The sequence below is a fragment of the Myotis myotis genome, unplaced genomic scaffold (genome assembly GCF_014108235.1).
Source record: "Myotis myotis isolate mMyoMyo1 unplaced genomic scaffold, mMyoMyo1.p scaffold_m19_p_9, whole genome shotgun sequence".
Classification (NCBI taxonomy): domain Eukaryota; kingdom Metazoa; phylum Chordata; class Mammalia; order Chiroptera; family Vespertilionidae; genus Myotis; species Myotis myotis.
The window spans coordinates 91,381,585-91,395,769 of record NW_023416401.1 but is presented as its reverse complement, the minus strand read 5'-3'; the positions used below and the strand labels follow the sequence as shown (position 1 = coordinate 91,395,769).

General features: G+C 50.0%; 1 protein-coding gene across 9 annotated transcripts in view; it reads right to left on the bottom strand.

The window, feature by feature from the left end:
• OSBPL2 (oxysterol binding protein like 2) overlaps positions 1-14,185 on the bottom strand; it is a 42,700-nt gene that overhangs the window by 27,014 nt on the left and 1,501 nt on the right. For 4 of the 9 annotated variants that reach the window (XM_036323575.1, XM_036323581.1, XM_036323583.1 and 1 more), the window contains exons 2-3: positions 5,551-5,714; positions 2,191-2,335 (exon numbers count right to left, since the gene is read on the bottom strand). In XM_036323575.1, coding sequence (XP_036179468.1) covers positions 2,191-2,335; positions 5,551-5,587 — 182 coding nt within the window. In that variant the 5' untranslated portion in view covers positions 5,588-5,714. Of the gene's footprint in view, positions 1-2,190; positions 2,336-5,550; positions 5,715-13,779; positions 13,987-14,185 lie in introns of all 9 variants that reach the window. The other 5 variants (XM_036323578.1, XM_036323577.1, XM_036323580.1 and 2 more) reach the window with 3 other exon arrangements.

The following is a 14,185-nucleotide window of genomic DNA, read 5'->3' as shown; positions in this document are numbered from 1 at the left end:
ATTCCTGCCCCAGGGACCTCCCTGCAGACCTGTGGCAGCCCCACAAGCATGTCTGCACCATGAGACCCTGTTCACAGGAGACTGGGATGGGGAACCCCTGACCCAAGTGGGGCCTGGTCTCCCTTCTGGAAATTTGGCTGGGATGAGACCCTGATTCCATCTGGGAGGGAGGGGTGCCCAGTGGGACAGGGGTGCGGGTTTGCAGGAAGCGAGAGGGGCCCGAGACTGAAGACTGAGCCAGTGGTTCCCTGCGTCCCAGAAGCCCCCGGTGCTCCCCTGGATGGATCAGTGCTCTTAGGACGGGAGGACCGTGAGCCAGTGCCTCTGCTCCAGCACTCTGCTTGGAACGATGACAGCAGTGCTCTCACCCCATAAGGACCCCAAGCTCCCCCTTGGGGTGTCAGTTAGGGCAGCTGAGTCAGGGCACAATGCTTATTTTCAGGAATGGGAAGGAGAAGAGAGAGGCAGCTGGAGACAAAATGAGAAAAACTGCCATTTACAGAGCGCCACATGCCAGGCTGCCAGCAACTAACACCTGGTCACTTGGCAACTGTCATCTGGGCTGGACTGCGAGGGGGCTGAGAAGGGAACATGGAGACAGGAGGGGAGAGGAGACAGCAGAGATGGAGAAGGCGGAGAGGGGCAGGCAGGCAGAGCCCGATGTGGGGGCCCTGGAAGACCCACGAGAGCCACTGTGGCTGGGCCCAGAGACAACAGGGAGGGGGCCAGGGAGGAGGAGAGGATGCTGCCCCCAGCCTAGAGGAGGTGACCTTAGAGTTCACAGTCCACACCGAGGTACTTGTGAGAGGAAAAGGGTGCTATTAGCGATTCCCAAGGGGGGGGCACCATGTGAACACCTACCTGAGATGTTTTTCTTTCTTCCTCACCCGAGGATATTTTTTTAAATATATTTTATTGATTTCAGAGAGGAAGGGAGAGGGAGAGAGATAGAAGCATCAATGATGAGAGTCACTGATTAGCTGCCTTCTGCATGCCCCCTACTGGGGATGAAGCCTGCAACCCGGGCATGTGCCCTTGACCAGAATCGAACCCGGAACCCTTCAGTCCGCAGGCCGTCGCCCTATCCACTGAGCCAAACCGGCCAGGGCACCCGAGGATACTTTTTCCATTGACTTTTAGAGAGAGTGGAAGGGAGGGTTGGGAGGGAGGGAGGGAAAGAGAGAGACTTGGATTGTTTGCCTCCTGCATGTGCCCTGACAGAGCTGGAGATCAAACCTGCAACCCAGGTACATGCCCTTGATGGAAATGGAACCTGTGACCCTTCGGTGCTTGAGCTGACACTGAGCATACTGGCCAGGGCCCACCTGAGAGTTTTAAGTGGGGGATGAAGGTGGGGGTGGACGTGGCCTGGTTAGACCTGTCTGAAAAAGTGACTGCTGCAGCATGAAGAAAGAGGGGGTGTGGGTGAAGTTACAGGGTGAGTGCAGGAGACCCAGGGAGTGGGGTGGATGTGACAGCAGACAGAAGGACTGAAAGGGCCCAGGTGTGTGTCAGAGTTGGGTAATGGGAAGGGGAGAAAAGGGGGCAGCTTCAGGGATGACTCGCCAAAGTCTGGTTATGGACCAAGTCGCAGGGTGCGGAGGAGAGGCTGACAGCAGAGGGTGGGCCTGCGTGGGCCAGGTCACCTTAGCATGCAGGAGGTGTGCCAACATCTGCAGAGCAAGCGAGCTAACAAGTAAAGGTATGAGTCCTCCAGGGCAGGGGTGGAGTAAGCATTTGGGCCTAAAGCTCAGAACAGGTCAGGATGAAGGTGGATGTGCCCTGGAGCCCAGATGCAAGCCAGCTCGGGGTGGACAGAGGCCCACCTCCCACTGACACCACCTCACGAGCTGCACCCCGCCGATGGGCATTGGGTCACTGTCATCAGCATCTCCTGGCCTGTGAACGAAACACTGGGAGACTGGAATGTGGTCCCCCTGCACTGAAGGAGGAGGGTCCCCCTGCAGTGTGCCAGGCCCGGGTGTGGTACCAGGTCGCCCGCTACGCTCAGGCTTCCCAGCACTGTGGGGCAGGGTGGCACAGTGCCATCACTGATCTCTGGAAATCTTGGCTGCATGGGATGCTGGGTCTGTCAGAGGAGCTGGCCCACACGGCCCTCAGGGCTCGGCGTGTTGGGGGCCATCACGGACACACTGGAAGATTCTAAATCACACACGTGGAACACCATACCTGTGTCTCTGAATCCCATTCTCCTGCGGGGGCCTCTCCCCAGCTTCCCCAATGCCGTTGCTTTTGCTGGTGTCCACAGGCAGCCCTCCGGGGGCTCTCTGACTGGCCTCTGAAAATTCCCCAGAAGAGTTATCAGAATCAAAGCCTGCACAAGACAAACAGAGTGGTCATTTTTGCAGGATGTGGAAGATAAAAACCTGACTCCCAGAATTCTGTGCGAGCAGAATACCTGAAGGTCTAGATGCTTCTACGGGTACATTCAGATTCAGTCTGCTTCTCAACTACTAAGGGCAGAGAAGCAGGAGCATTTTGGGGCTCTTCCAAGGGAGACAGACTGTCCACTCTGACCAGAATTTCACATACACCAGGTTCCTTTGGGCCTGCTGGGGACTGTCGCTAACCTGAGGTTCAGCCTCAGGGCCCTAGAACAGGGTTCCTGTGGCTTTATTCAATGGCTCACACCCTTCTGGGCCGGAGCCTCTACAGCGCTCTAACCTGGCCCTCAAGGAGGCAGCATGTCCTTTCTGCGCAAGGTCTGCGGTCCTGCTCCACACCTCATCTTAAGATCTAACCCACTGGACTGGTTTCTAAGGAAGGCGGACACTGTGCTGAACAACTACCAGAACCAATCGGACCGATGGTCGCTGAGAGCAAGTGACTGGTTTAACTAGAGCACTCCTCCACAGCAGAGAAAACTGGGAAAATGAGCGATTTCAGCCTCACGTAAACTACAGTTGAATATGTTCTCCAGGCCACCCAGACTCCTCAAGAAGAGCGCCCACTAGGCCGTGCTCCAGGACCCTCCCCGCAAATGGGTTCCTCTCCAAGGAGCAGGCAACGGTGGGGAAGGAGGGCCTGCTCCCTCCACAAGAGAGCGGGTGCAGGCACTGGAGCACGGGCACTCTGCGCCCAAGCAAGGCAGAGGGGCTGGGCCACCAGGGCGAGGTGGCTCCTGCCAGTGACAGTGACGACCCAGACTACTTCAGCAGGGGCCTGTGCTCACAAGGAGCTCAGGGTTCCCCCAACAGCACCATTTCGCAGAAAGTAAGGCAAGGCCCAGGTGTAAAGCTAGGGGCTAATTGTTGTCAGACCCCAAACCTACAACATCTGCTGCTAAGCCTCACTGAGAATAAGCAAAATATCTTCTTTCATATTCTCCCACACTGACAAACTTATACAATGTAGGGGTGAGATTCATTGCACAACGATTTTGAAAGGATATATTAAAAATGAACCTCTTAAATGACCACTGTCTTCTGAAAGAGCCTCTAATGTTCGCGGCCAATCCCAAAAGCACATCTACTTGACCCCCAGTCTACACTTAGCTTGAAACGTCCTGACTTAAGAGAATGTCTGCAGGGTCTGCCCACTGTCCTATGCCAGGCGGCCTATCTCCACACACCTCCCTCAGCGCTGAGAGATTCATGTGGACCGTTCGCTTCAACTACAGCCGACATGTGACCAGTAAACAGGCCACACGTCGCTGACAATTATGTTGAGGTCTTGCCTCAAATTAAGCCAGTGCTCTGTAAACATGTATTTACTGCAGAAAAGAGGGAACCTGAAATCACTTGTGATCTGATCCTTCAGAGACAACCCCTTCTAACAGGCCAGTTCGGGAAGTTTTAACCCTCAGTCAGTACACAGTTTCACGGACTTGAAGACCTTTTCATTTTAACAGTTCTGGATCCTGGAGGAAGTGGTTGCCTGTTGAAGTCATCCTATATAATATAAGGCTAATATGCAAACTGACCAAACGGCAGACTGACCGGTTGCTATGACATGCACTGACCAACACAGGGCAGAAGCTCAACACAGGAGCTGCCTCCTGGTGGTCAGTGTGCTCCCACAGGGGGAGTGCTGCTCAGCCGGAAGCCCCGAGCTGGGCTCACAGCTGGTGAGCGCAGCGGCAGCGGTGGTGGGAGCCTCTCCCGCCTCCCCTAAGGATGTCCGACTGACAGCTTAGCCCAGTGGGAAGTGGGCCTAAGCCATCAGTCAGACATCCCCTGAGGGCTCCTGGACTGCGAGAAGGCACAGGCTGGGCTGAGGAACCCTCCCCCGCCACCCCGAGTACACAAATTTCATGCGCCAGGCCTCTAGTTCCTTTAATAACTGCTGGGTTCAGAGACTTTTTAGGTGAGTTACAAGGGGAGCCCAGTGCTCCAGACAGTGAAACAGGCTGCTCTGCGTCTCTGTGGCTACTTCACTGCAAGGGAACCCTTCCCACTGTCATTCCTCCCATTGTTTGTCTTGGAACCAAAGGATGGAGGTGACAAATCATTTCACCTGTCTTTTTCCCCTTTCCTGAGTCCATGCAGAGCATTACTGCTGTGCAGACAGACGAGAGGCACCACCCAAACGCCACACCATGTGAGTTCCAGACCTCTCCGGGAAAATCCTCTGGCAGAAACTCAGATGGCCAGTGGTCTCGGTCACACTGGCTCCCAGGAGAGAGGGACCCATGGAGGCCAGCCTCTCTGGAGGCCTGAAGGCAAGTCCCTGAGCCTGTCACCAAGTGGAGCTCAGTCTCACCAAGAGCTGAAGTGTGAAGAGCAGGCGAGTCACAGACACACCTCTGGGGGAACCTCCACAGGGCGCGCCTGAGGGATGGCGGCATGCTCAGTGCCCCTTCCTCCTGGGTTTCCCACAAGAATAAATCAGTGACCTGGGCTGCCTGTCCATGCACTGGTCCCCACCCCTCCTTTGGGAAAGAGAAGCATGGTGGTGATGGGCGCACGCCTCGAGAACGTGCTGACAAAGCTCAGGGGACAGTGACAGCCGTCACAAAGAACCTTGTGCTGTGCTGGGTGCCAGGTCATTTTGGCGGTAACAGCACAGGTGACCCCCTGACTGCACTTGGAAAGACCATCACTAACATCTGGATATCCAAAACAAGATTCCAAAAGTGGGCCCTGAGGGTGGCGGATAGAAAGTGAATGGCCGTCTTGAACTTTAAGAGCTTTGGACCTCAAGTGGTCACTGTGATGGGGGGAAGGGGCTGCTCTAAGTTTGTGTCCTGCCCAGCCCAGTGACCCAGCCTGCTGCCCCACCGACCTCACACAAACACTCCCCGCAACGCTGTTTCCACTCGGGCACACCCGAGCAGCTTTCCAACTACGGGCTATGTGCCACTACTTAGAATGGCTGTGGGAAAATGGAAAATAACTGAACTCTGGGCATTTACATGCAAGAGCAACTCTTTTAAAGACTAAAAACTGAATTGCCCTTTCTTATTATCTCCGGTCGCCTAAAGGTGAGCTTTCTCCCCAGATCTGGGAGTCAAGCCTGGGAACATGCTTTCCTGACCATCCTCACATCTGAAGAGTAGGTCTGAGACCCGGGTCCGTTCTCTGCACTCACCTGTGACGGCATCAAAGAACTCCTCGTCCCCGTTCATCCTCGGCAGCCAGGAGCCCTGCCCCGACCTGCAGTCTCCTACTGAATCATTGCCTGGTCTACATGGACGGTGTCAGGTGCTTCACACGGGGAGCTTTGTGGGGTGAAATCCAATAGGTGGTGCAGATCTAAGGGGAGAAACATTTTGGCATACTTAACTTTCAGAAGTTTTATGGCTTAGAAACATTTTTCAAATGCCCATTTGTCATTTTTTAAAATCAATCTCAATTACATCTTAGCAAAGAAATAAAATTAATGATTTAAAGACAAATGCATGAGCCTGGCCAGGGGCCTCAGTTGGTGGAGCATCATCCCCTACACCAAAAGTCTGTGGGTTCGATTACTGGTCAGGGCATATAACTAGTTTGTGGGTTCGATCCCCAGTCGGGGCACATATGGGAGACAACTGATCAATGATTCTCTCTCACATCAGTTTCTCTCTCTCCTTTCTTCTCTCTAAAATCAATAAAAAAACAGGCCTTGCTGGTTTGGCTCAGTGGATAAAACGTCAGCCTACGACTGAAGGGTCCCGGGTTTAATGCCAGTCAAAGGTTGCAGGCTCGATCCTGGTGGGGGGCATGCAGGAGACAGCTGATCAATGATTCTCTCTCATCACTGATGTTTCTATCTCTCTCTCTCCCTCTCCCTTCCTCTCTGAAATTAATAAAAAATATATATTTAAAACAAAACAAAAAAAATGATTTAAAAAAGAATTTTAAAAAAATCAATGAAAAACAAATAAGCATATCCTCAGTGAGAATTAAACAAAAATATTTTAAAATAACAAAATTTGCCCGGCTGGAGTGGCTCAGTGGTTGAGCATCAACCTATGAACCAGGTCAGGTTTGATTCCTGGTCAGTACACATGTCCAGGTTGCGGGCTCGATCCCCAGCGGGAGGTGGGGGGTGCAGGAGACAACCAATCAATGATTCTCTCTCATCACTGATGTTTCTATCTCTCTCCCTCTCCCTTCCTCTCTGAAATCAATAAAAATATATTTTAAAAATAACAAAATTCATGATTTCAGAAAATATGAGAGGAAACATTTATAATACAAATATCCAACAATAAATAGATCAATAAGTAATCATTATTTGAAGAGTTATTTTTATTTTAAAATCTTCGTCTACAGCCAAGGTTAGTGGCTCAGTAGTTCGAGCGCTGGATTTGATTCCTGGTCAAGGGCACACACCTGAGCTGCTGGCCCTGGTCAGGACGTGTGCGGGAGGCAACCAATCTATGTGTCTCCTTCACATCAATGTTTTTTTTCTCTCTCTCTTCCCCTCTTCGTTCCCTCCCTTCCACTCTCTCTAAAAATCAATGGAAAAAATATCCTCGGGTGAGGATTAACAAAAATAAATTAAAAATAAAACCATCACCTAAGTTGTATAAGAAATGGTAAAATGACTAGCTTGGGACAGTCACACGACCAGGATAGTTTCCATTCCCACATCCGAGGCCAGACAGAGCTCAGGGATTGTGCTGAAGTCTTTCTCAGAACAGGCAGGTGGTTATAAATGAAAAATCATGTTAAAATATTTGTTTCACATCAACAGGAAGCCAATTTTCAATTCTGGAGAAGCTGCTATATAAGTTAGCTATTATCAGCATAAACTGAAATCAACTTAAATTTCCTCAAAATTATTTTGGCTCAGCCCAGCTGGCATGGCTCAGTGGTTGAGTGTCAACCTATGAACCAGTGGTCACCGGTTCGATTCCCAGTCAGGACACATGCCCAGGTTGTGGACTCAATCTCCAGTATGCAGTGTGCAAGAGGCAGCCAATCCATGATTCTCTCTCAAGTCTAACAAATGCATCTTTACGTTTTTCTTAGAAAAACAGATCTAGTCACTTGGGAATCAGGTGACTGGCTAAGAGCTTGCGGACCTGGAGGGTTTATGTCCCCAGTCAGCTCACTAAAGAGCAGAATTTCATGTTCTTTCTCTTCTCTTTAAAAATGGGCAAGGCAACCGAGATGTAATCTTCACAGAGCACGGAAAATTCACCAATGATACAAAAACTCTGGGTCCTCTTTGGATGTTAACTATGAATTCTGAATTTAAATTGTTCAAAATAATATAAATTATATATAATAACTTCAAAATGCATTAGCAAGCAACCAGACAGAGGATAAATAAAGAGAGGCCTTCAACAACAAACTAACCCAACATGATCCAGCAGACACATGCAACATATACATTCTCCTCTGGTGCACACGGGACATTCTCCAGGACATGTGAGACCACAGATCCATCTCAGTGGATTTAAAAAGGCAGATATTATACAAAGCATCTTCTCTGACCACAAGAAGATGAGTTATAAATCAACAAAAGTAAAACTGGAAAGCCCACAAAACCGTAGAAATTAAATAGCATGCTCTTAAACAGCCCATGGATCAAAGAAGAAATCACAAGGGAAATATCCTCGGATAAGGATTAACAACAACAAAAGCAAGGAGGTTCAATCAGTAATAAAAAAGCTCCCAACAAAGAAAAGCCCTGTATCTGATGGCTTCACTGGTGAATTCCACCATTTCAATTGGAAATAACATCAAACCTCCTCAAAGTTTTCCCAAAAACCTGGAGATGGGAAAACTTCCTAACTCATTCTATGAGGCCAGCACAACCCTGACACCAAGGCCACATAAAGACACTACAAAAAAAGAAAACTACAGACTTACATCCCTTATGAACATTGATACAAAAAATCCTCAACAAAATACTAGCAAAGTAAACACATTAAAATGCATTCAGCAACACATTCAAAGGATTATACACCAAATGGGATTTATTCCTGGAATACAAGGATCATACGAAGATCAATGTAATACATCACATTCACAGAATGAAAAAAAACAACACACGATCATCTCAATGGATACAGATAAACCATCTGACCAACTTCAACACTTCATGATAAAAAACAAACAAACAAACACACACTCAATAAACTAGCAATAGAAGGATACTGCCAGCAATAGAAGGATACTCAATAAACTAGCAATAGAAGGATAGCTGAAAACTCCACAGGGAACATCATGTCAAAGGTGAAAGACTGAAAGCTTTTGCTCAAAGTTCAGAACAAGACAAGGATGCCCACTCACCAGTGCTATTGATCATAGTACTAGAAGTTCTAGCCAGAGTAATCAGACAAGAAAAAGAAATGAAAGGCATCAAAACTCAACAACAAAAAATAACCTGATTCAAAAATGGGCAAAGGACTTAAATAGACATTTCATTTCATCAAGGAAGATGCACAAATGGCCAACAGGGTGGCCTTGACAGGCAGGCAGAGGGGACACCAGCCTGACCCTGAGGAGTCAGCGGACCAGCACTTCTGGTTGGGACCTGACAGGTGATGGCCTAGAGCCCCACCATCCACAAGTTTCCCCAAGTCCCTTGCCTCCCCTAGAAACTGATATTCAACAGTGAGCACCAGAGACACACCAGATACTTCGAGGAACAGGGTCATGAATCTTGAACAATCCAGAACAAAGTGCTTCAGAACCCACACAAGATGAATGGAGGCTCTTCCATGCAAAGTGTTTGTGTCGATGAACCCTGTCATTCTGTTCTGTAGCAGAGAAAAGCAGTTCCAATGTAGGGAGAGGAAGGAAGCTCAGGGCAGCAGCCCCGCCCACCCAGGCACCATGCACCCTGAGAGCAGTGGAGAAATCAGACCCGTCAGTAGGGCCACTGCCCTCTGCTTGTCCACTTCCAAGAGCAGAACCAGAGCCCTGGACTAGCAGGTGGCGACTGGTCAACTGGAAGACCCAGCATTGCAGCCCTAGGGGCAGTGGGAAGCCCTGGAGGGGTGTGGAGCATGCCCACCCCCCACCATCCCACCTCCCACCCCCGTGTCCCCAGTGCCCTGCTGCCCTGCCTGGAGCATCTATGCAGTCAGTCCAGATGCTTCGGATGCCAGCTCCAACAGGCAGAATCCAGTCTGAGACCCTCGCCCTTTTGCCTGCTGCCTCTCCCACCCCAGGGCCTTCCTTGTCAGTTCTCACACGAGTTCTACCTGCTCAGCCTCTGAACCAGTTTCACTGAGCTGAGAAACTGGTCACCCCAACATGAGACCTGCCCGCTCACTCCCAACTACACTTCCTGAGCCCTAATGGGGGTGGGGTTTAAACCAAGGTCAGGAAAATCCCTGAATTACTATACCCTCCCTCCCAAAGAGAGCAAATAAAAAAGAGAAAATGACAAACTTTTGTTTGTGTTCATTTTTCCCCAGGAAGATGACTCAGACTCTCCACTAGGTTCTCAAGGGGTCGCTGATCCAGAATAGGGTTAAGACCCCACCAGGGGTTCCAAGCATGCCTGAGGGCATAGCAACGAGGTGGGATGTGATGCACATCCCCGGGCCTCCCTCCCGAAGCCACACTTCTTTCTTTTTTTTAAATATATTTTTATTGATTTCAAAGAGGAAGGGAGAGGGAGAGACACATCAATGAGAGAGAATCATGATAGGCTGCCTCCTGCGTGCCTCCCACTGGGGATCGAGCCCACAATTGGAGCATGTGCCCTGACTGGGAATCAAACCGGTAACCTCCTGGTTCATGGGTCGATGTCAACCACTGAGCTACACCAGCCGGGCCAAAGCCCCACTTCTTATGAGGTTCCCAGCAGCCAGGTGAAAACCCTACAAAGTCAGCCAGGGACCTTCTACCCTGATGAGCATCGACAGTCAACCCCATGCCTGCAGAACTGCCTTAAAAACAGAACCGTGGCAACACTGGGGGCTGCACCTGCACTGGAAACCAAACCCCTCCCTCCCCACTACCTGCCCGCAGGCGGTGTAACATTTCCCACGCTAATTCCTCTGTGGAATGCCAGCACTCGGAGCCTAACTCACCCTGAGCTCCGTAAACGTGGCCCTGGCCCTTCTCCTTCAGTGTCAGACAGGTGCCTGTTAACATCTGCCACCACTGCAGTCCTTAAAGCTTCTGCAGGGACATCAGATCACACAGCCACCCTGATATTAGGGCACTAGTGGAAGTCACTTTCCAGCCACGCCCAGCGTACAGGTGCCAGATGACAGCTGGCACTGTCTCAGCCTGGGAGCAGCCTTCGTTGGTTCAGTGGGACACACAGCTCTCACCCTGTGTGTCACAGCCTGCCCTCCCCGCTGGCTGCCATCCTCCTCTCTGGAACCTGAAGTCAGGTCAACTTCCCCACAAACCATCCTCAGACCATTCTTCCCAAGCACCTGACACCAGCCTGGAACAAGCTTTTCCTGGCACCTTTTAAGGCTAGTGCTTCCACCCTCTGGTCAAGGTACCAGCTCAAGTCAGACAGGTCTGCCAACCAAGAGCCACTCGGTGGTTCCCATGTCGGCATGACTCAACAGAGCTGTGGGAGGGAGGTGCCCAGGTCAACAGAAGCGCACCTTCCCTCTGCCCTCCTTCTCAGACCCGCTGCGGGACCAGGGTTAGCTCGGCCAGCGCAATCCCAGAGTCCACGTCTCAAAACAACCCGCAAGATTCCACTGACACGCAGAGAAGGAGCAACAGACGCAAACACCAGGCAGAAGTCTACAAGCATCACTGCTGCTCACAGTCCTTTCCCACGGCGGACTGCACTGTTCAGCTCAGGGCACAGGTCAGAGTACTTGTGTGACCAGAAGGTTCCAGTGACAGCACGAGATGCTCTGAGATTCTGCCGGGGGACCCTAAGTTCTTTTCTGAATTTGGATAGAAAAGGAAAGAAGCGCCATGATGTTCACGGACACGGCTAGGTGACCATTTAACCACATGGTCATTAAGGAGAGCTGTGGGCATGTGTGGGTCCACCACACCATGTATCCACGGTGGGCTTGACCCTGGCAGGGCCAACACCAGAGATTTACCATGAAAAACACTTTGAAAACATAAAAATTATAGCAGAGATACAAATTAACCACTGTCCAAAGAAACTGCCATTTAATGTGTCAAACTAGTCCCTAAAATGAACTCTTAGGATTTAAATATTTCTTAATATTTAAGTCATGTTCAAATACTAACTTCCATTCAGTCTCGATAAGCTCAAGACCAACCTTGAAGTGCACCGAGTTTCAGAATCAAGCCTCGCCCTTGATAGTGCTCAACTCTACTGCCCTGGCTGGTTTGGCTCAATGAACAGAGCCTCGGCCTGTGGACCGAAGGGTCCCGGGTTCGATTTCAGGCAAGTACCTCCGTTGCTCCTCCCCAGCCTGGGCCCTGGTTGGGGCTCGTGCAGGAAGCAGCTGTCGATGTGTTTCTCTCACATCAATGTCTCTCTGTCTTTCCCTCTCTCTTCCACTCTCTCTAACAATCAATAGAAAAATATCCTCGAGTGAGGAATAAACAATAAATAAACTCTATGAACGTCAGCCTCCAGCAGGAAGTACGGCAGTGACCAGGAGACAGCCACACCCCCACTGTTCACATACTGTCCAGGGCCTCAGCTGAGTGACAGCAGGTGCTCATGGGTCCAGGGGTCTTTTTATAGTCGTTCTTATAAAGTGTCACTGTAACATTCAATAGAATGCAAATCTGCCTAAGAAAAGATTTATGTGGCCTCACTTCTAAATTCAATTTTTGTGTGTGTCTATGCGTCACTGTTGGGTGGGGTCAATGTCAATGCTCTCAGGTCAGTGACTGAAGGGGAACTGGGCACCTAGTACAACACCAGACACTCCTTACATTTTCTTCACATGTATTCCACACAATAACCCATTTTGCAGGCAAAGTTAGAAAGTGAGGGAGCCGGAGCCGGAGCCCGAGAGCTCCCAGCCTGGGCTTGCCCTCTGATCTCCAGGAAGATTCCTAACCTCTTGAATGGAACACATTGGTCACGTCAGGCCCATTGTCACAGCTTTCCTACAAATACATAAGCTCTGTAAGCCTACGGACACCACAGCCAAACCCCAGGACAAGAGGCGACCTTGGCTTCTCATGGGAATACCAAAGCAGTCATATGCAAGAGACAGTTAATTCCCTGTTGGAAGATAGCATAAAAGTACATAAAATGTTTCAAAACTTGCCCCACCAAAAACAAAAAAAGTGTTACTTATGTAATTAGCTGGATGTAATACAATTGGAAAGTTAAGCAGCTTTTTAGCACAGATCCTATCTAGGACTCATTTGCTAGCCTGTGCTGGAGGCACGGATAGGAGTCTAGGATGAGAAGCAAGTGGCACTCACTTCTTTTTTTTTTTTTTTTTTAATATATTTTATTGATTTTTCACAGAGAGGAAGGGAAAGAGATAGAAAGTCAGAAACATCGATGAGAGAGAAACATCGATCAGCTGCCTCCTGCACATCTCCCACTGGGGACGTGCCCGCAACCCAGGCACATGCCCTTGACCGGAATCGAACCCGGGACCTTTCAGTCCGCAGGCTGACGCTCCATCCACTGAGCCAAACCGGTTTCGGCGTGGCACTCACTTCTTAAACACTAAAGTAACACTGCGCATCGCATCGAAATGTCAAACAGATAGGAGTCTGAGCCCTAAATGCAGGTGAGAGGAGGGCAGGAGCCTCATGCACACTCAACAGCCACCTGCATTAAGCTCGCTCAGAGCCGAATCCCCAAGGGCAACCTTGTCCTTTGCACTGTGGACCTCCATCGCCACTCCTGCTCCTCCAACTCCCCCTCTCCCACCACGAGCGGTAATGACTTCACTACTGACTAGGGCAAGGGGCTTGGCTAAATCTGGGACAGCACGATAATCACTTTGTGGTGTTTTTTTCTCAGTCTATTTATTCTAAGTTATAATATTCTTTTCACCGAGAATCACTTTATTTTAGAAGAAATAAAATGGTTTTATAAACATTTGTGCTCACAAAAGAATGAAAATCGATTATCTCTGTGGCAAGAAACAAAGTTCGGACACACTGTAATGCAGCACAATTAGAATGTTTTAAAGGAAAATGGTGAGGGGACGTTGTAAATGAAAATTTTGGTTTTAAAAGGGTGTATAGAGAGGAATTTCAGAGTGTGAACTTCGGCCCTAGCCGGTGGCTCAGTGGTTAGTGTCAGTCCGCAGACTGAAGGGTCCCGGGTCCGATTCTGGTCAAGGGCACATCCCTCAGGGCGCGTGGGAGGCAACCTATCAGTGTGTCTCTCTCACATCAATATTTCTCTCCCTGTCTCGGGAGAGGATTAACAGCAACAACAGAAAAGAGTGTGAACTCCAGAGCCAGACTGCCTCCCTGCTCCATAACTCACTGCTGCGGGATGTAGAGTACGTTACTTCGCCTCTCCATTCCTCAGCTGCCACGTGAGTGGCATGCAGCACTGGTCTCGCAGTGGAGGCTCATGTCAGCACTGGTCTCGCAGGTTGTTGCGAAGACCACGTGGATGAAGCAACTATAAGGTGCTTCTGGCCATCCTGGAACAACTGCTACATGTCATCATCACCTCAGGTAAGAGCTGCTAGCAGGGGGGCACAGAAGGCAAACAGGAAAGGTAAATTCTACTGAGAAGACCCATCTGTTTACTCATCACTCACTGTCCTGTTTTAAATGACACCAGCTCCAGCACCCAGGGCTGGTCAAGAAGGAAGTGTAGCCAGTAAGTTTCCTGTCCTCAGCAAGGGAGAGGGACCTAACGATTTGGAGCACCTGCCATGTGC